The following is a 22321-nucleotide window of genomic DNA, read 5'->3' on the forward strand; positions in this document are numbered from 1 at the left end:
TTTTCTGTTTCATTAACTCCTTAAGTGCCAAGGACGAGGTATCTCGTGCTTGGCAACAGGGAGGTAATCCCAGGCTGGTGTGAATGCATGTTTCCCTTAACATTAAAGAGTGAACCACGTGCAGCAGTGGGAGGCAGGCACTCCCTCCCTTATCAAAGGAAAAGGCCTACATGTAAGAAAATAAAGACACAACTCGAAACTCTGAATATAAATTTTCATTAAACTCTATCAGACTTTTAAAAATCTACATACCAAGCAGTCACTTTTACAGTATAGTAACCAGGAAAAAAAATACACATTTACACAATTATTGCTATTAACAAACATACGTTGAAACAGTAAACAATTGCATTATTCCGTAACGCTTCACAGAGGGAACCAAACACCCCACAGAGAGGGGAACAGACACATTTTAATGCTGTTCATGCATTATTAAATACAGCATTTGCTGGCAATGCCTCTTTATTCACAGGAGGACAGTAAACAACATTATGGTGAAGTGAAAATGAGATGCAAAGAGGACCGAACATGGAGTTCTGGCAGATAAAGGCGTATGGTACAACAATGACTTTAGCAAAATGGCAGATCCGCCATTTTGGGTTGCCAAGATTTCCCAGGCTGGGTGGGATATTTGCCCAGTTTCGTAAACTGTGTTGCTCCTCCTCGAAAAGAACAGCAGTTCAAGTGCAGGTTTTCAAACGTTCAAGGGTGTAATCCTAGCTTCTTTCACAAAAAAATATGCTTTGATACAGGGTCCAAAACCTGGGATTCACCCCTCCCTCACAACGAACACACGATCTCATGTTACCTGGAGGCAGCCATTTTGAAGTTTGTGACTAGACATCTTTTTAAAAAAAAAATAAGCATAACATTTGAGATATATTTGGCTCCCACCTATAAACAATATAGCAGACATCTTTAATAATCCTGTAACACTGAAATATTTCATTTAATAATATGAATATGGCTAAACCCAGCAGTATGAAGTTGCTCACCAGCAAGGGTGGGGTAGAAGGTGAGAAAGAGTCAAGCTACCAGAAACTGAATAACCCATCAGAAAATCAGGTCAGACCGGAGTATTTCAATAGTCTCACTAGGACCCGTCATGTCCAGCCTTGCAGGTCTTTCAGAGGCAACAGATAATCAGAAAATTACCCAATTTCAATATCGGACATTGCAACTCTGGCAGTCACAAAGATAGGACTTGCACTAATTGGCTCACACAGTTCATCCTCACTAGGTCCCAAAACGTTATGTGGCACAGGGACTGCCCTAAAGAAGCACTCCCATACATCACGTTCTTTTTCCAAATCAAATAATCACAAGGGCCAAGTCTGGGAACAGCAACACTCAAAAAGAAAAGGGTGTCTTGTTGACCCCCTAAAAGGGTATGGGAATTGAAAGCCATTTCCTCCAATGCATGTGGTTTTGCTCATGTTATCCTAAACATAGGTGAGGAGGCTTGTAAACACAGGCGAGTGGGATTGTAAACACAGGTGAGGGTTGGACCATTTAAAGAAAGAGAGAGATGTGTTGGAACCCTTATATGTTTGACAAGGGACCCCATTTCCCCTTGAGCTCTCTAAATGTATCCAATTCTCACAAAGGCTGTTAGGGATGAGATCAACAAAATGGCTTCCACCTTTCCTCAATATGCAAAGCTTTTCAGGCACAACAAGCATATTCTTTTCTTAATGTAATGCTGTTCTTTGAGGTGGTACCTTCAATGATTGAAAAGACACGCGATTCATGGAAATGACCCCATAATATGTGGTTAACAGAGCGGCAATGTCCCACACAGTATTTAGAAGTTTATTTTGCAAAATAGAGTGAACATGTAGGACTGTGGTGTAAGGATTCGTGTACAGTGCTGAAGGCTGCTGCATGGTGCAATCCCACATTTGCGGAACCCTGGGCCAGAAATCCAGGGACTAGGACCTGTAAAGGGTGTTGCCAATAACAATACAGGAAATCTGGAAAGACCATGAATGATTAACCAGATGAATGGGGTGTTTTATCCGGCATACCTTACCACTGTCGCATGGTATCTGCCATCACCACAAGTTCTTTTTGTACTCACTGGTTTTTATTTCAGCTTCTATATGCCGCGGTATCAGCATTAACCCACATCTGCCTGAACCTGTGGCCTTTCTCAGCCATGATGTGCTGTTGTCATTGGATCCCGTCGTAGGTACGGTTAGCAGAAGACTGCCCATGGGGACACCAAGCTTGCATCGTGGACAACCTTTCACAAATACTGAAATCTAGTAATTGAGTCTAATTGGCACAAGCCAAGATTACAACTCTGGCTGTTGGATTGGTAATGTCACCACAGGAAAACAACGCCCGACTGAGAGCTACTGATCATGAAACATTGGTAGACGGGACTGGTCTTCAAGCCAAATGAGCGATCGGTCCACCTCATCGACCGCTTTGGATGATCAAGGATAGTTTTGGAAAGGGATTGTGTAGAAAGTTTGGGGTGAAAGGGATTAAAAAGGAAGAGGCTTATTGGGATGGAAACAGGAGTTCAAGGAGTAACCCTTGATGGGGATAGAACTGGGTGAGGTGTGGGAACACTGGGTTCTGGGGGGATTGGCATCTGGGGCCGGCCATGTCAAGGAAGCATAGGGGGGAATCCTCAAGGTAAGCATTGATAAGTGAAGGGTTGTGGGGAGGTAGCAGTTCTTCTGGTGAGCATTAGCATAGGTTCACTGGGGGGTGGTGATGTTCAAGCAATATACAACTGCCCATCTCGGCACATTACGTAGGTATGCAGCAACAAAATCGTCAACTGGCCCGGCCCCCCACTACACTTGCTTTGCAGAAGTGTGAATAGCTCCACACTATGCATGCCCACCTGTACAAGGATGCTCAAATGACATCATTGGGGAAGGGGTCTGTTAACAGAAGAGTTGGCTAGGCAGGCCGAACATTATGGAACCCAAACCAGGATGAGAGCTCACATGTCTGGTGTGCATTTCTTTAAGCGAGCCTGAAGTATAGGCTATCCAATGTCAGAGGACTTGACATGCTGGCAGTTCCTGGTGTATGCTCTTCATGTAGAAGACATCTCGTGTGGTGGTCTGGGTGCCATCAGACCCAACAAAAGGGGCGTGCCCAAAACTGCAAATACCCAGAATTCATGTGCGAGACCACTGCTTGACACAGTTCACCAAGAGCAGCACTAACCTTTCAAGTACTAACCCAGTTAAGCCAGGGAGGGATTCTGGGCTGCTCACACAGCTGAGGACATGAAATGGGGCCTGCAGTGTGTGCCCGGTGCCCAGGTGTACACGTACAATCTCATCAAATGGCACCTGTTTTCTAGAGGGGTCACGGTGAAGCATGCACTCTGCTTCATTTGGCCCCACCACCAGTGGAGTAACTTTGATGAAAATGTTGGGGCGGGGGCGTGACCTCTAAATGAAAGGGGCCCCTGCTAAATGAGTGGGACAAAATGGTGTGCCACAAAAGTTGGGGAGAACAACACCCTTATCGCCTTATGTCCATGCCCACCACCAGGCCTGAAGAAGTGGTTTGTCCACATGATATATGTGGGATTGAGGTATACTGGCAGGAGTGCGGGGGGCAGGGTGGGCTCAGGTGGCTAAGGTTTGTGCAGTGAAAATGTGCTGTGCATGCACAGGTGGCGAAGGTAACCAAGGGCAGTTGTAGCGTCTTGACATAAGTGGAGGGTTTGACTGCCCACCGCATCTTACTACCTTACAACACTCGGTGCACAGCCACTTTCCTTCCCAAACTTTCCATAAAAAAGGGCCGGCCCAAGAAGTTCTCAGGATACCCTTGCCTGGTTTTTGTTATGTTTGTCTTTTGTCCGCGCCCTCACACCCACGGGTCTATGGCTGCGCAATACAAATGCTATAAAGTAAAGTCAAAGTAACGGAAGTATTTCAAAATGGTGGAGAGCTCGCGGGCGTACCCGGGACAAAGCGTGTACACCAGTGCACACAATCCCAACATGGCGCATTGCCATTCGAGGCATACACATCCTGTCCTGTTTTTTTCACTTTGAATTCTGGGACATTCAGTCCTTGGACTATAATGGAAAAGAAAAAACTCCCACAATGCAAGTGCAAAAAGGACTGGATTTGCAATTCCTGAATGACAGACCATGTTGGCATGGCTAAGTGTAATTAAAAAAAATGGGGGGCAGCAGGGATGGCCTGAAGCCTCTAGACCGCCTGTAGTGCACACAAATGGTGCTGCCTGAAGTTGGCAAAATAAAATGCATGTTCACATTATTGCCGTTGGGGCTGTGGCTGCACCAGACAACCACTCCGGGCTAAAAGCAGGAGCTGGTGCAGCGGCCAACCCAAGCATGTTGGCCCGTTCCAATTAAAAAAGGTGAAAGGCCCCGGCGTGCCCACGGCCCGTATGTGAATCATAAAGAAAGCATGCGACTGGCCCTAAACTTGGGAAGGTCCAGACCTCAGCATTAAAGTATGCGGGAGGTGTGAGCTGCTGCCTCTGTAGGACCTGTATGAAAAGGCTGAGGGGGGCGGGGGGCGGTCCCTTGCACTTGAGCCCAAGATCTGGGTATAACATATGACGATATGGAATACAAACCGGACACGTACATTAAAAATGAGGTTTCCTGATCAGTTAAAAACTAGTTTGAGAATATATATTTATACATATTTAAAAATATAATTAAGCACACCGTTTAGCTATCTTCTGAATACTGCATTGGTGTGTTGATGCTATAGCAGCTAAAGTACCCCTCTCCAACCCTTCCCCACGACCCTGAAAAATAATACACAAAGAAAACAAAAACTATTTTACAGTCTATCCTATATACACAGATGGAGAGGGCGGTAAAACATGAATTGAGGATATTTTATGGAGAGCATGCAGAAGAGAAGGGCACGGGTACTAGACCAACTGAACTGCCCTCTCTGCAACTGTGCTGTTTGTAAACACTCTCATGCCGTATTACAGCAGCAGATAACGCCAATAACCATCAGGGACAAGCTATGCAAAGGATGTGCTATGCAACTCACCTACACTCCAACATGGCTGCCTTACGCTCCAACATGGCTGCCCACGACCACTGATAAAGCTAATGGAACTCGAAGTCCATGACGGCTTCTGAAGGTCTCCAAGACTACAGTCTCGTGCAGTTTCTTTCCAACCCTGTGCTTGCGCCAACAGAACACACCACGGCCCTGACTGCAGACACATATATCCGCAACGGAAGATGTGTTTGGTCACATTGGCTCAAGGTGTCTGTGTCTGGAAGTTCAAAAGCTGAATTCTCGTTGAGTGGGATTACTCATTGTGTTGTCTTAAGGGGCTTAGAATACTGACACCACACAATGAATGACCAGACTGTTCGATATCGATGTTCGATGAACCAGGACCAGATGAAGTAACCGGGGTGCCGTGCAGGGGACCAGAGTTTTAAATTTCCCTGGAGGTCCCGGCGTACATATTTTGGGGATGTTTAATTGAAAGGATAGGGACATTTAGCATAGGTGATTTTTCCAGACGGGTGCGCGGGTCCCGTGGGTGCCGTGAGATGTCTGTTCCAGAGTTTGAGAGTTTAAATGTGAACGCATTAACTTACATAGGCTTGCGTGAAGGGCTGAGGACCTCTGCAGTTATTTAACATCCAGGCTTCCGTTTTTAGGAAAACATTGGGTCTAGTGGCAGCATTGCATTGTTCGAGCTGGCTCAGTTCGTATTCTGTTTTGGTGTTGTTAAGTGGCCTATTGCGGCAGTGTGGTCCGCGTGCCAGTAACATTGTCATCTTATGATTTAGCTTAGCACAAGCAATAAACTTCAGTCTAGTTCACCCCACACTTACTTCAGTTGCATTTGATACTCACACTGAACGTCAGCAGTAGATGAACAACTTGCAAGTTGTAGCACTGTTCCCCTGAACCCCTCCATTCCTAAGAGTGGGGGGTGCAATTCTCCTTTTAGGGATGAGAGTGGTGGCTAGAGGAATTATAGGGCAGAGCAGGGAGAGTCGGCCATAGGAATGGACCCTGCAATATTCATAATTAGTATACACACACACACGCGCCGCCTGAACAATACGACACAACTGTCAGAACGTGTGGTGTCGTCAAGAGTGGGCTCAGTGACCGCATTCTGCGACACGTTGATGCAGCCAGCCAAGGTGTTCCTTGCGTTTCAAGAAACACAAAAGGTCTAATAGGAACATCGCCAAGGTACAGCGAGAGACCCTAGGGTTTCAGCCAAGCGGGAGACATGAAGCCTGGGTATCAGGCACCATCCATCGAGCAAAGACTCCTTCTGGAGACCAAGGAGCTTATAGACAGCATGAAACATGGAACGCTTTCTTGATGGGTCCTATTGCTCCTTTATAAACATGACCAAACACACAAGATGGATGTCCTGTAGGCATGTTGGAACCGGGGAGTCAGAAGTGGTTCCGGGTATCAAGCTCTTCTGGGCTACTAGAAGTGGCGCGTCAATTTCAGACCCTGGATCATAAAGTCTCCCCCTCGTTAAGACCCTAGTCTAGCATATGGCCCATAGGCTCCTATGAACCCCCATCTGCCATTGAGTTCTGGGTCTCTATGCAACGTTGGACCCACCAATTCTGCCCCTTCTTACTAATATTTCTAAGCCTCATTGTGGTGTGTAGGAATTTCCCAACCTGTACAATACCTCCTGGGTCCATTTTACTCCTATTGCAAGACCTTGTGTTTTTTTTTTTGAACCATTGCTGTGAATAGTGGCCTCCTGGTATTTTTCCTAAATCTGCCTTGTATCGCACCATATTTTTATCGAGAGCTGCCTCAATAATGGATATACGTGTCTCTTGTACATTTGTGCCATTGAGACACACCAAGAACAAATGAAGGCAACACACACAGCGCCATTGGAATCCTTGCAACTAGGAAGGGGACTCTTTCAATTGACCCTGGGGCTCGGTAAGGGACTTGTAAAACCCAGCATCCATATGAGTTAGTAAATGCCCTACTCATCAGTGTCCTATACAGAGTCAGTGAGGAATGGGCGACCAGTGAAATGAAGCATGCTATTACGCTGCCCACTGGCTAGACATAGGCCAGGCCAAGATTCCCCAAATGCTCACGAAAGGTAGTGCTCTAGAGTATTACACTTTCAAACCATAGTATTTATTGATTGCAAGCTACTGTTTCACTACCATGGCCTTAATGAGTAGATTTTCGGGACAGGGGTGAGATGAGACCCAATTTAGTATTCTAGAATTAAACCCTATTGGTTATACTCAACTAAAGGATAAACCTGTTTTAGTTTTAGCAGCTGTGTTCAGTCTATATTTCCCTACGGGCCTTTTCCTGCTGTTTTAAATGATTTTCATTTGTATGTTGAGCTCCAGCGGGAAAACTCGTGTGGGGTGTTCTGGTCACGGACCTCGGAATGAACATCTGGCATGCTACAATCATGTAACATGCCAACGTACCAGCAGCCCACGCATGGTGCAGACATGGGACCGAGGCAAAGAAGGAGTATGCAGATAGAATTGATGGCGTTCAGAATAGTTTTTTTCATCCCAGAGAATTTCTAATTCATTTAGAATTTTAAAAAAAGTAATAATGTTTTCGTTTTTCTTTACATGCTCACGTCAAACCTTGGAATATCACATTCAATTCTGAATTAGATTTTTTTGAAATTCACATTTTGGAGTTACGAATGTTAGATGTTAGAAATTGAATTCAAAAGACTATAACTACCCTCACACATTTTAAATGTATTAAAACATGTCCTCAAATGACTCATTTGCCATTTCACCAGAAAAGAAAAAACAGGTTGGGTGGAATGCCGCAGGATTCGCCAGAACTGGGAAAATGACCCTCCGCCAATTGGCTTTTTCACATATCTCTCTGATTCCATTTAGTCGGCCAGTTGCTGCAATGAAATATGACACTCGGCTATGAAAGGCTTGAGGTTTTGAATTGCTAAGAAGTGACTTACGTGCAACAATAGGTGCGTAACTAAGCTATTGATTTAGAGTGGGAGTAAATGAGGCCCTCTTGGTTTTCACCAGTGCAAAAGGACTCATTAAAGGGGATTTTAATGGTCGATTCCAGGAGGAAAGCTGGCAGTGGTAGGATAGCCAATGGATAATCCGCCAGTCAACATACATGGCATTAGAGCTCTGCGTATCGCCTGCTGGCAGAATGCCCACAAGTGGTAGGATCGCCAATGGATAATACGCCAGTCAACATACATGGAGTTAGAGCTCTGCAGATTCCTGCTGGCAGAATGACAGCCGGTGGATATCCCACCCTCATTCCTCTAGAAACCAAGAAGAAAGGGGGCGGGATATCCACTGGTAAGCTAGAAAACCTCAACTTTAAATGAGGAATTTTGAGTGGGTGAGGTTGAGTGGGGTGAGGTAGTGTGTTTGTGATGTTAGGTTACAGTGAGTGAGTGGGGTGAGCTAGAGTTGAGTAGTATGATGTAATGTGGGTGAGGTATAGTGGGTGTGTGTGGTGAGGAAGAGTGGGTGAGCAGAGTGAGATAAGCTAGGGTGGGTAAGGTGAGCTAGAGTGAGTGGGGCGAGCTACAGTGGGGTTGTGGTAGAGTGGGATGAGGCATAGTGGATGAGGTAATGTAGATACAGTAGAGTGGAAGAGGGAGTGAGGTATAGTGGGTGAGAAGAGTGCGTTTCAGCGAGTAAGTGAGGTGCGCACCAGTGGCAGACTGGGTGAGGTAGAATGGTGTGAAATATGGTGGCTGGATTGGGTTAGGTAAAGTGGGCGAGGAGGTGATGTAGAGTGTGTGGGCGACGAAAATTAGAGTGGGCGAATGGGGATAGAGTGGGGGTGAGGTATAATGGGTGAATAGGGTGATCTTCAGTGAGCTAGGCAAGCTAGAGTGAGTGCAGGGTGGGATGAGAGCAGGGGGGTGAGGCATAGTATCTGAATGAGGTGAAGTACAGTGTGTAAGATGGATAAGGTAGTGTGGTACAGTGGATTATTGGAATGTTGTATAGTGGAATAATCAGGTGAGGTGGCATGGGCGAGTGTGGTGAGATAGAGGGAGTAGGTGAATAGGGTGATGTAGAGAGATATAATTCTACCAACGACTTATACCAAAACATGGTTTGAAACATTGATCCATTTTCTTTCTTTTGGCCAATGGGGGAGAAACGTGCTAGAAAATTACAAATAGTGCATAGATTTGCAGTGCGGATACATAAAAGCGCACATGAAAGCGATATAATTATGGTTGGTGGAATGTCAACAGACGGGATGACATTGTTTGAGTTTTGAAGATATTTAACTTTGTTAAGTTTGTAATTTTTAAACGCCCCCCCACATACAAATTAAAGATTCAACCTGATCCCCAGTAGCCACGAGGTCCATGTGCTGGTCATGAATGCACACTGTACCTCCCTGCACGCTAAGTGCCAGTGTGCATAGGCCCTTGTTTCTATTGGGCCGGGTGGAGGCGCCTCTTGTACAAGTCATTTCCCTAGAAATAAATCTTGTGAGAAGTTCTGCACCGGAGAGGCTCCGACCAATTCCAGAAGGTTGCGCTTCTTCCACGATCCATCCCACCCTACCCTACCCTACCACTTGCTCTACTGGTGTAGATAAAGCAGTCTTGCACTGACTTCAGAGCTACATTCAGGGGCTGTAGGGTCCGAGGGGCTCTAGGGTGTCCATGCCCACTTACAGAAGAAAATTGAAAAAATTGAACAGCGACTACATCCAGACAAAATCAAACTTCCTCTGTGTACCATTGATTTAGGGCTGTCCCTGCTAAACATCTCCACCTATATCTGATGTGCTCTGGAGAACGTAAGAATCAACCTGTTCGTTGAGGTGACAACTCCGGCTCATGGCATGAGGACAGAGAGGTACCAGGATAGGAAGCGAATGCGTAAAGACTTCCAGGCTTGCGCAGGATCTTGGGGCGCATAGCTGCATTAGGTGATCTCAAAAGGGTGAAACGGCGCGACGTGGCCGTGGTGACTTTGAGGACCATGTGGTGGTGCGCAGGGATAGCCTGAAAGAAGGGGGGAGGTTGGTTGTGTTACTGCCCACCAATCACTTTCTCCTCTGGTGGATTGTGGGCCGTTTGGCAGGACACTGAACAAGGGGTGATCAAAGTGCTCAATGGACAATATTTGCTTGCTCCAAGGATGGCGACTGATAGGACGACCTTACAGCCGAGGCTTCGGAGACAGACATTGTAAATTAAACAAAAAGGATTAAGGGGAGGTGGGAGCGTCCACACAAAGAGCCAGAGTGATGAGAAAGCAAGTCCTAAGGCTGAAGGATATGCATGATCTACGAGTAAAGGGTAGAGGGGCATGGTCTGAACAAGTGAGTCGGGGGGTCCTATGCTGTTGCCCTGCGGTTTGTGCACAAAGAAAAAATACAAAATTTAAAAAATACAAAAAAGAAAAAAAAAGTCTGTGCTCCATCTGCCCCTTACGATGATTGTTGGAAGACAATAGATGGGGAGGGGATCACTAGTTAAGACATGTTGAAGAGCTGAGGCACTATAAAGGAATCCACACCCAAAACATTGTTCCCAAAGTGCCGGAAGGTTGGATTAATGTAATAGTTGCGCAAGCACAGATATATCTCATGGTGGGGTAGAGAGGGAGCTCCCATTAGTGGCCTCATTCTTTACTAATAATCCTATCAGAAGTGACCTTATAAATGAAAAACAGAATTAGGCCTCTCTTGGTGCCCCCAAGAATGGATCCAGGACCAGAAGCTTTGCTTTAGTGCAGGGTTGTCCAACTCCAGGCCTCGAGAGTCCGATACAAGTCAGATTTTCATGATACCCCTCATTAATATTCAAGAGATCAAACTTGCATACACTGATTCAGAACGTACTCACATTTATTGTCATTAATATTAATGATGGATATCATGAAAACCAGTCAGGATTGTAACACTGCTTGAGTGGCTCAATGTTAGCCTGGGGCAATCGGGACAAAGCAAACATGCATACTCTATGTACCCATCACCTACTGGAAAGGCCGCTCATTTATGGAAGCATTCTGGAGCCTTTTAGGGATTATGAGACTATGCCAGGTTTATTGGGGAGTTGGGTTTACCTGTTCATTCGGGAACATTGCATGTTGGTTTCACAAGTCACACGACATTGTTCGGAAGGTGAGTGCAGCTGTAGTTTTGCACAGAGATTTTTGGAATAGGCCACCCATGCACAAAAGGAAAATACTCTGCCGTGATTGGTCACTACAGTCTCATGATTTAGTCTTCCAAAGCTTTGGCAACTTGACGGCAAAACATCTAGAACAAGGTCAGGAGGAAACAGGTAAACTGGCATAGAGTTGCAGAAGTCAACCGTTCATGGTTACGGACACTTACTTGGGACGCATGTAGGAGTGGATGAGGTAATACTGCCAATGTGTTCCCAGCACTGAACTAGGGAAGACTATAGAAGAGATCAGGTGGCGCCACAAGAAAGCCATAACAAATCCCAAACTGCCCCTTGGTGCCCGTGCCATGTATTAATATGGCACTTGTCCTGTTGATTACAACGAGTTGCCTTACAAATAGGGGGTCCTTCCATGTTGTGAAGCATGCATAGCAAATTACAATAACAGGAGTAGGTGGCGACACGTAATACCCACGTAATACCATTTATGGAATAGTTACATTTTGTATCGCCCGATGGTCAGGTTTGGTTGGCATCACAAAGCCTGTATGTGTGGTTCATACTGAGATACCAGTGCTGTTATTTTCTCTTCCATCCACAGTGTTCTTGATGCTACTCCAAAGATGCTACTCTTGATGTACGCTCCAAAGCCTTTTGACACACGGCAATAGTTATCCTAGGTCAATATGCTGCCTCTAGAACATAGAACATGTCCTTGGATTCTTGAACGAAACCCAGCCTTCAGCAGACCCTTCGGTTCTCCTTTCTAAGATGTACATTTACAAGTGACCCGATGCAGGCATCTGCTGCTGCAGGCCCACGCTCCTCCACACTTCGTATTCTGAACCCCACCCCTCTACCAGGATATGGGTTCCTTTCTTCAGCCTAAGATGCACAAAGGTCCGGCAATTGGTTTAGGACTTGAGTTGGCCCCACCCACTGATCCAGATCGGTCAACTGCTCTCGGCCACCCAGTTCTGGAATGGTTTGGGAACTGAGGGAAATCTGGTTCGAGGAATGGACGTGTGGAACCCCTTTTGACATTGGGGCTCGAGACTCAAATCACCAGCAATAGGACATGTTCAAAAACACAACGTGTCTAAAACTCAGTAGCGAATGTGTCCGTCCTCCCCGATAGCTACTAAACGTTCATCGCCAACTGGAAGACATCGTCTCCACCAGCCTCATTAATAGGAACGTCACAACATTTTAGATGCAATGGAGGCATCAGTCACTTCTAAAGTCACAGTGCTCTGTGGCTTCCCAGCTAGGTCTGCCCATTATAAATCCCATACATATATAAAGACTGGTTACATACATGTATACATGTATATGTTTATATACGTACTGCATACACAAAGACGCACATGATCCATAACCGCTGGAGGACACCAACGGGTTGTTTTTGGCTGCCAAAAAACCCTACTTGCCCTGTCCTTATTCTCATTGTGATAAAAAGCAGCCTGCCACCCACATGGCCATGTATCAGACAATGGACGCTCGCAGTCAGCTTTCAGTTTTTGTGTATGTTTTTTGTTTTTTTTTGTTCACGGACGTTGGCACATTTAGTATCACTAGTGTTCCTACACATATAAAATGCTGGTGACACGCTTAGCCATGGCACCTGGTCCTTGCAAACCAACGGCCTCGTAACAGAGCCCGGCACCTGGGTTTCGCGACTGCATTTTTTGCATTGTAAACAAAGGGTTAAAAAAATACAAAAAAAATACAGATAATAAAATAAAAGTAAGATATAAAAAGAGACAGCAAGAGAGGGGGGGGAAAGGGACTGAGAAGGCTTTGCCCTCTTGGAGATAAAAACAATTAAAATTCTGTCCTCTAAGATGAGCGGACAGAACTACCGGGAAGGGCACGCCACACGCAAAAGCGTAGCACACTCTTCGCTGGCAAAGGTCTCTTCCATTTGTAGAATTTTCTGATCACTGGAGCTGGGAGAGAGGTTGAGACACAGGTGAAGGAAGCTCAGACAATTCAGAGGAATGTGGGGGGACAAGGGAGACGATGGTGGAAGCTTCTCCTCTTACGTGTGGGCCCTCTCCCCCTAGCAGCAGCTGTATTTTTTATACTTTAGAGTCCTGGCTGTGCACAGAGCCGTTGCTTCCCTGGGCGGCGAAGCGGATCTCCTCGTTCTTCGACTTCTCCTGGTGAAGCGGCTGTGTTTCATAGTTGGATTCCGTGGAGGGGCTGGTCGCTGGCGCGTAGTGGCCGGTCCGATGTTCTAGCAGAGCTGGACCCCAGTCTTTGCTTGGCTTTGTTGCATTCTTCAAACGCTATTGATTTCACACAGAAAGAAAATAAAACACATTATAAAGTATAGTGGTAGAGCATAGTGTTGGGGATGTCGAAGATCAAAGTACTATCACGCTAGTGTAGAACGGGTCTATTGCTTCTTGCAGCAAAACAGAGACTAAGCGAGGATGCCGTCACATCCGCCTCACGTCCCTCATGCGCGGTGACGTGAGGTGCATAATAAAGTACCCGCCCTACCGGACGGCCGGCAGCACGAGACGCGATAAGCACCTGGTGTATCGCACACTTCCTCGGCACGAAGTTGAACCATCTTTTATTATTACAATTGAACAGTAGTATTATCCTATTGGATATTAAATCATCACAGTGATGGCGTTTCTACTGAAATGTTGTGTTAGCCGTTCGGACTGGATTGCTTCCATTCGTGGCAGTAAAAAGACTGATTTGCTGGTCCCCTTTAGTGGTGCAGGTGAGCTAAAAGAAAGTATTGTGGGAGGCTTATCAGGGCAATGCCAGTGGTTGAGATTAATTCAAAACTTTCCACCCATCACAATTTTCTTATTATAGGTAGTCGCGCCCTAGGAGAGACTCAAATTATGGCACATTTTGTTTTTGAAAATGCGGATCCCTGAAAAAGTTCCTAAATGTGGGGAGAAGGGGATGGGTACAATTAGGGAGGGAGAAGTGGGGAGTGAAGGTGCTGCAGTGGATGTCCCCCCATAAGAGTGAGAAGAGGCGGAAGGGAATAAAAAGGGGAAAGAAAGAATAGGGGTGGAAGAAAAGCTGGAATGGGTGAAACACAGATCCGACAAATTGTGCGACAAATGCACAAAACATTTTTCTAGCAGAACATAACACTTATGCCTGGGAAAATAACAATGTATGGATGCGTAAATTGCATACAATTCATATTAGTACACGTGCGTGCAAATAATCTTCAGGTCCGCATTTGAGCATAATGAAAGCAGTGAATAAACACATCACGTACAAGTTAACATCAAGAACATCTGCACGAGTGGCTGTAAGGTGGACCTAAAATCGGTGGATAACTGGAGGGGCTTCATAAGACCCACAATATGTCTCTCTCTTCAGAGACACACAATAAATGAAGAGGTATGGAGACATATTGTAACACATATGTGTCATTGTTTAGGTTTGCTCTGAGAAGTCCTAACAGTTATCAAAGGAATTTTTAGTTTTGGCTATTAGGTGGTGTTAAAGAGCCACCTATAAGCAAAAACTATTGCATTAGAGTACAGCTGGGGAGAAACGGCATATGAGGGGGGATACAAAGCTTGTAGGTGTTTTCTGATTATTTACCTACCCATTGACTGGCCATGGTCATGATAATCTGTATGGCCAGTCCCACCCACATCCTGCCCCACCGTGCCCAAAACACATCCTCCTGTGATCTCTTTGAGGTCGCTTAATCAAGCTTAGCCATCAAACTCTGTGCTCCAAGTGCCTGCCAGTGTTTTTTCAAAGTAGTCTTCTGAGAGTTGATAACTTAGTTGGAGCTGTACACAAGCTATGGGTGTAATAAAAATGTTTTAACCAGGTCTGCCTTCAGCCACTCAATTTATAAGCGCTATGCATGTCCTCCACTGACGTCCTATTAAAAACAAGCATTGGCAAAGCCAATAGTTTTGGCTTGTGTATAAGTGCATTTGCCAGGAGCTGCTATTTTACGGCCAGGTACTCTCACCATTTTGCAGTTGCTACCATCGATTCCAGTGCCATTCCCATGCTTAGACAAAAGCCTAAATGGCTGGCATTGCCAAATCTTGTTTCAGACTGCTTCTTGTTTCCCAAACCTTTCTCTCCTTAGCCCCTCAACAACAAGAACATAATAAAACAGAGAATGCAATTTCACGCTCTCACCTCTAGAAACGTGTCTCCTTCGGACCGACAAATTCGAAAGATGGCATAACCAGGGATGCAAACAACCGAGGAGAGAGCCATCAGGAATCCGAGGGCGATGGCCCATGAGGGGTAGACGTAGGTGCTGTAACTGATTGGCCGGTACTGGATGACCGTGAAGATGAGAATGAACTGAGGGAAGAAAGGAGGTAAAGTGAGTGTGAGCGGAGCAACTGACGCTCCGCTATACCGGGTGAGGATCTGAGAATGAATTGCATCTGATACTTGCTGACGTGCCAGCCCACGTCTGTACATCACTGACACACATGCGACTTTCACCCACAAGGGCAGAACATACATTTCATTCAAGTTTGAAACACTTGTGTATAAGCGCATAATAAATAAACAATCAATCAAGTCAAAGAAATGTCGCATTCGAAGGGGACCCCTTGATCATTATCTACTCAGAATGCCAATTACAGAAATAAAAGACATCTTTGGGAGAGAGTCTTTTCCACGGAATGAAAATAGCACATATTGGTGGTATCAGGGCTGGCTGGAGTAGGTGGGCTGTAGTTATTCACAGAATAGGAAGCTATTTTCTTAAGTATAAACATAGTTGGTTGCCCAAGTAAAGATGGAGGGAAGGAAACCTTATCTGATTGTTTGAAGGAACAATGATATGTTTGCTTGGTCTGATTGGTGGGGAGGATAATGGTGTGGTCATTTGGCAGGTGAGCAAGATGCTAAACTGCCTTTCATCCATTGTAATTCAGTGGCTGGTAGTATATGTATTAAGCTCCTTAATTCCTGCCTTTCCAGAGTTCAGAGAATCCATTTAAGAAGTAAGAAGACAGATTGCAGTAACAGAGAGGTTAGAAGACCAGAGGTGGGAGTGTTATTTTAAAGTTCACAGATTCAAGGAATATTTTTGAAACTAAGATAACAGTAAATTGGAGAGAGAAATCGTGAGAAAAGTAAGTTAAGAAGAAGGCATTTTTTAAATGACTATGTTAAGGGAAGACTTTGAGACTGTACATCAATTCTTTTCCTGTTGATAGTTAAGAACTTTGCTGTTGTTCATTAAGTAGAGTGTCAAGAGACACTCTACTTACCTTGAGAATCAAATTGCATTGACACTGTTTATGGTGGTTCAGTGTAAGGATTCATATGTACATATTTAAAAGTAAATCCAAGTAAAGGAAAACTGCGCTCGTAACGTTATTGCAGCAGCGCAGTTTTAGAGTATTCAATTGAACAGTGCACCGTGCGGGGAAATCACAAACAGCACAAGTCTTCAGTCCGTCAACGGCGTCTTTTAAGGAAGTGCGGTGCGGAGCGCGACAGTGCGCGTGTCCTTGTAGGCTGGAGCTCGAGTTCGTTTTAAGGAACAGAGTGCGAGCGTGAGCAGAAGCAAAAGTGAATGTGCGAGATAAGAGCGCGTGTAATGAAAAAGAATAAGCGTGCGGAGCAGTGCAGGCAAATGTAAATAGTCAAAAGACATTGTTGAGTATGCACAAATGAAAGCAGAAGGTTTTAATGATTTTGTATGCGCGTGTTTGGCACTAACACATGTGCGGGAGGAACAGCATTCTAAAAAAGACATTTTCTGTTTAAAAGCAACTCTTACCCAAAAAAGGTGTTTTATAACTACAGGCTTGCAGTAGAGTGACGCAATCCAAAAACCTTCACAGAGACTTTCTATTGAAAGAGCATGCATACAAAGTCCTTTCATGGAAGTAGAAAGAGGACTACCTCATAAGGAGCAAATAAGGAAGCGAGATCTTGGTGCATTGAAGTATTAGAGATTAGTCACTTACAGTTCCTATATTTGAGGCACCACGTTTTCAGGAATAGATGAAGGAATTGTTTTTTCAGGAAGCAAGTGTGTAAAGAATTCAAGACTGTTTAGCATTTGCAAGAGCTATTCACCAGAGAGCTTTTAATAGACTATAGTGGCCTTATAGCAAAAGCATCTCTTTCTACAAAAGTAAATCCTTTAAGACTATGATTTTTGAACCTCTAAGCTATAGCAGAGGTTAAGCAAGTAAAGAAGTTAGCATTAGATAGAATACATTTTACATAAATCATAAGTAACCAAGCATATTTGTTTTTACCACAGATACCCGAGCCTACCAGAAGGTTGCAAGGCAACAGTATCTTGTTTGTTATTTTCTCCACTTCCCCTTTCCCTTTCATGGGGTTCTCAGCTCAGCTATAATGTATAAATTTAAAAGGAAACTCCTGGTGCGGGTCTGTGGGGCCAGCATCAGCTCCTGCGGAAGTTTGTCAAGCTGGTCCCTGACAGGTGGGAGTCTGGTATTATACTGTGGGGGTTGCCAGGCAACCCATCCTTAGCTGGGCAGAACATTAGGCATACATGGTTAATATCAATCTAGGTGACTAATCACTGTCTTTCGTAGTGATCAAGCTCTAGAAAAAAATGCTATCAATTTGTCCCAATCCCCTTTTGACTGCATGTTCCTGATATGTTCCTGACAGTGGGCACAACCTGTGCACCTATAAAGCTTTATGGGACTGGTGGGGCAGAGAGGCTAGTGTGCAGTTTTGGCATAAAGGGACTTTGAAACTGGCACTCGATGAGCATGTCATCAGTTGCTGAGCGGGTCACGCCGGATGGAGACAAAAGGCCAAGGGGGTGAGGAAGGGCTCTATAGAACACTATTTACTGTCCTGCCTAAATACTAAATGGGTGTTGTCAACACACACACAGAAATTAAAACCGAAGGATTGGATGTTTTTGGCATGTGGGTGGACCTAATATTTGATAATGTCGGGTGTTGGGGGGATGGGGAGTGGGCAGAGGAGTGCAAGGCAGTTCACTCGGGTATGCGACATGTGATGGGGTGATAGGGAAAAAGAAAGGGGTGACAATAATCCTTTGGCTTCTGTTTAGTAAGAATGACGTACTCCCTGCCAACTGGGAGCAACTGGAAGTCCTGTATAAAGGCAATCGAGTAAGTACACTCAAAAAAACTTTGGTGAAAATTGTGTAAAAGCAGTGAACCGGTCAAGGAGTGTGGTAAAAATGCAAGTTCAGCACGGTAAAGAGGCGCAAACGTATCAGCTGTGGGGTTAGCCGACTAAAAGGGGAAGGGGCTCCATTGAACGCCAAACAGTTCTATGCACTAGGCTGGAGAATGCATCAAATAATTAAAAATAAGTAAAATGAACCCATAGGTAATAAAGTTTGAATTACAGGTGAGTATGTGAGGCTTAACATTAGACGTAGGCACTGTAAACAGGCCTCGAGCTTGCTTTCACTAGAAATGAATTCACCTTTTATTAATTTGCCTAGCAGCCGCAGAGGCTGGCAGCACATTGCAAATGACACGTTCCCAGGATCATACGGCACCAAGTAAACAGCCTTTTATACTTTCGAGGTCAGGAAGCAAAGCTCATGGGTGCGGAGGCAAGGCAGTGAATGCAGAAGCAGTACATCATTTGCATATTAGTTTATGAAACAAAATGCCCCATGGTGGTTTCAAAAGGCCTCTTTGCACATGTGAGCCTGGGAAGAGGTTTGAGCGTTTATAAGATGCAACATTAAAACAGTAAATTGTCAATGGTTCAAGGCTCTTTCTGTGTCATGATCAGTTACATTCTCATGAGAATCGGATGGAGATGGCCGGTGGCAAATGAATAAGGATCTGCTGGTCATCTTAAATTTCTCAATGTTTTGGCACCATCATGTGGGAAATGGGGGTTGTATGTGACGTCGCAGAGGTTTGTCGTGGGTGATGTGGTAAGATTTGCAGGAACCAATCATTTTCTGATAATGTATGTCCCGCTATTGGGGAATTACGTAGCTCTACCAATTAGCATCTCTTGAGTATTGACCTAATGTGGCAATGTGACATGATACTAATTAGTTTTTGCGATTATAAAAGATTTAATTTTAGAGGCGCACTTTTGACAGCGCCTGGCATGCAGTTCTATTCTGCCTTCTGCTTGAATATTGCTTTCCCAGCTGTGTCTGGGCCCAGAATAAATAGCGTTACTTCTTGCCCGGAGTACACTCCTTTTTCGATTACTTTTGTAATTTGAATTGGTGAGTTCCGAGGCAACCCACAGCATAGGAGGATCAGAGCATAAACACTCTCAGTGTCCACAGCCATCCATCTATCGTCCAGCATGGAGACAAAACCCGATCGCTGCCTGTATTTGTGCAGTGGGAAGCTTGCCTGTGTTGGGGAAGAGGTGGCAATGTCTCGCCCCCTACACCATGCCCACATCGAGAAAACCACATGTAAGGCAAGGGGGCGAGACACCTCCAACCCCCTGGTACATATTTGCACAACACAGCATTGACCATTATGCAAATAATCTAATGTATGTATGTTTAGAGACTCCATTTTGTGTCATACTTATCGCCATCTTTTGCTAGGCCCAAAGATCATCTTTCAGTAATGTCCGCTCTCCCTTCCCCTGCACCGCACACAGGCAGTCCACGGCGCCTCCACCCCGTCAGCTCTGTGTGAGCCTTGTTCTCACGGAAGTCCAGCCATCTATTGTTGCAATCACTTAGTATCGAGTACTGACAGAATGTGCTCGCTGCAAAGTGAGAGACCGGGAAAAGCTCCAAACCCTGTGTCCATCGATCTCCGTTGGCCTACTCGTGCCCTCTCCACCCCCTCCATGCCAGGCCATGGTCCACTTGCCCCATACCCTCCACTCTCTTTGAAAGTAAATGCTTGCAGGACCTCTCCCAACAACCACTCCAGATTGCCCACCATATACTTAATCCTGTGCAGCAGTATATTTTCCCCCTAACACTAACAACTGTCTGTATATTTGTTTGAATCTTGAGACACCAGGAAGCATACATTACAGATCAAACCTCACAGATAAAGCACCTGGGAGAGTGTCCCAGTGCCAACCTACCCCCATGAATGCAAGGGTCGGAATGCCAATATATCTGTCTATACTTTTCAATGGCCCTCCATTCATGTATTGATGTTTATGTCCCCCATTATTCTCTCTATGCCAATGTCTCTCGTTTAGCTTAGATTAGTCAGTAATGTAACTCTTCTGAACTGACCAAACCGTCACCACGGCGATGAGCCCAGCTGACCACGTGCACTATGACTGACAAAGAGACAGCGACCAATGGAACCCAGTCATCCCATATGGGGCTGGGATTGATATATGTGCATAGCCAATCGACTTTGTTTATTTGTCACCTGTATGTGATGTCATCTATGACGCTTGATGGGTTCTTAATGTGCTGCCCGTGTACATTTTTGGCAGAGCCCTCTCGGGCTGCAGAGTTCCCTGCATGCATCTTTTTGATATAAATTTGTTTTACTTGCAATTATTCTCATGGTCTCATTCCCTTGCGGGGTGTGTCCTTGATTTCTGATCTATTGAATATTACGTACATTGTTGGGAGTGTGCCTTGACCTGCTTGAAAACCAAGATCAGTCTGCTTTCAAGGTGTGATGGAAGTGGCTTACAGCACGCCTATTTTAGGAGATTAGCAAAGAGAGGCAGATTTGAAATAGGCGTGTAGTTGCCACATTTTATCAATAGATTCCTACGGAGGTAGCAGGTCCGAACGAAAGATGTGTGAAACATTGACCATGTCCAGGAAGTGTTGGGTGATAGCAGGCTTGATGGATTTGACTATCCCCCTTGGACAGGGGATTCAGGGGCCTAGGAAATAGTGATTTTATTTGAACCGTGAAGAGGGGGAAAAGTAGTGAAAGGGTGGCTTGAGATAGGTAGGAAGGTCTTCATGATTTTGTCGCCATGTTTATTAGATTGCGGTGTAATTAACAAAGGTTTTATTTTTAGCACTATAAACAAGAAGGGTGTCAAGGAGACCCAAAGCCCTAAACGGGTCACATCCCTTAATATAGCGCCAGCCATGCAACTATAGACACATCTAACCTAGCTAGTAGGTGCCATACCTTTTCCATGGCTACAGTCAGGTGTGTGATATACACATTAAATAGGAAGGAGCAAGGACACATGCTTGCTTATGATGTAATTTGGCACCCATGCTTCTTGACAGTGTGCGGATAGTAGCCAGCCTAACATCAACATTTGTATTTATAGAGAGACAAAATCTTTGACAAGACGCTGTGTCCATGAGGACATACAAGCTGGCGGAGCAACCCATGCATGGGCGCCTTACAACCGAGTACAAGAAGCATTGGATGCTAGAGTATCTAGGTGAGGAGCATGGTGGCACCTAAACAAGGTGGACGAGGGTTGCAGGGGGTTTAAGAGGGTGCAGGTGTCATACTTCAGTTTCTTCTCAAGAGGGGTAAAGAATACAGAGTGAGTCCCTTGAGGAGGCTAGAGCAGGATTCTAGCCTGTTGAGGGCAAGGGTGAAGAGGAGAGCTTTAGTAGAGTGAAGAGATGAGGACTGATCTTTCAGATGTTCAGGAGTGTAAGCCTGGCAGCCGCTGTGGTGCAGTTAATCAACAGATGCAGTTGTTACTATTGTAATAAAGTCGCCATTATCATTCATGGTAGGACTGGGATGGAGCCCGTTTTCTGTGATTTTTTCTACACTATTGTGCAATTAACTATAGAATGTGGTTGCATAGTCGACGAATGACACGTCAAGTGGGCATGAGAGGTTGACAAGCCTGCCCTGAATCCTGTTTGTTTAAAGCAGAGCTGCCCAACTCTAGGAGTGGAATCCTGATAGGTTTTCAGCAGGGGTGTTGCTAGATTTGGAAAAGATCTGGGGCTACGCTAATGTCGGGACCGTCGGGACCCGGGGCTAGCTAGCCTTTTGGTTGTAGACCCTGAGATTCTATCCGGGGGTACAGCCAAAAGACCAAGGGCTATTGCCCCCTAAAACACACCCTAGCAATGCCTCTGGTTTTCAGGAAATCCCAAAATGTGCAGACATTTAGATCATTGTATGCAAATGTATCTCATGAATATTAATGAGGGGTATCCTGAAAACCCGGCATTCATTTGGTTCTCGAGGGCTGCGGTTGGACAACCCTGGTTTAAAGGATGCAAGACTCTTCTCCATCACCCAACCGGTAACCTCTGCCAAGAGGACTGTCGAACATT

At 45.2% G+C, this 22321-nt stretch overlaps 1 protein-coding gene across 5 annotated transcripts in view; it reads right to left on the bottom strand.

Moving 5' to 3' along the window:
* Positions 1-200: 200 nt before the first annotated feature.
* SLC6A9 (solute carrier family 6 member 9) overlaps positions 201-22321 on the bottom strand; it is a 732913-nt gene continuing 710792 nt past the window's right edge. For all 5 annotated transcript variants that reach the window (XM_069642312.1, XM_069642313.1, XM_069642311.1 and 2 more), the window contains 2 exons: positions 15283-15453; positions 201-13421 (listed from right to left, as the gene is read on the bottom strand). In XM_069642312.1, coding sequence (XP_069498413.1) covers positions 13212-13421; positions 15283-15453 — 381 coding nt within the window. In that variant the 3' untranslated portion in view covers positions 201-13211. The remainder of the gene's footprint in view (positions 13422-15282; positions 15454-22321) is intronic.

The sequence above is a fragment of the Ambystoma mexicanum genome, chromosome 1q (assembly GCF_040938575.1).
Source record: "Ambystoma mexicanum isolate Mex_15411 chromosome 1q, UKY_AmexF1_1, whole genome shotgun sequence".
Taxonomy (NCBI): domain Eukaryota; kingdom Metazoa; phylum Chordata; class Amphibia; order Caudata; family Ambystomatidae; genus Ambystoma; species Ambystoma mexicanum.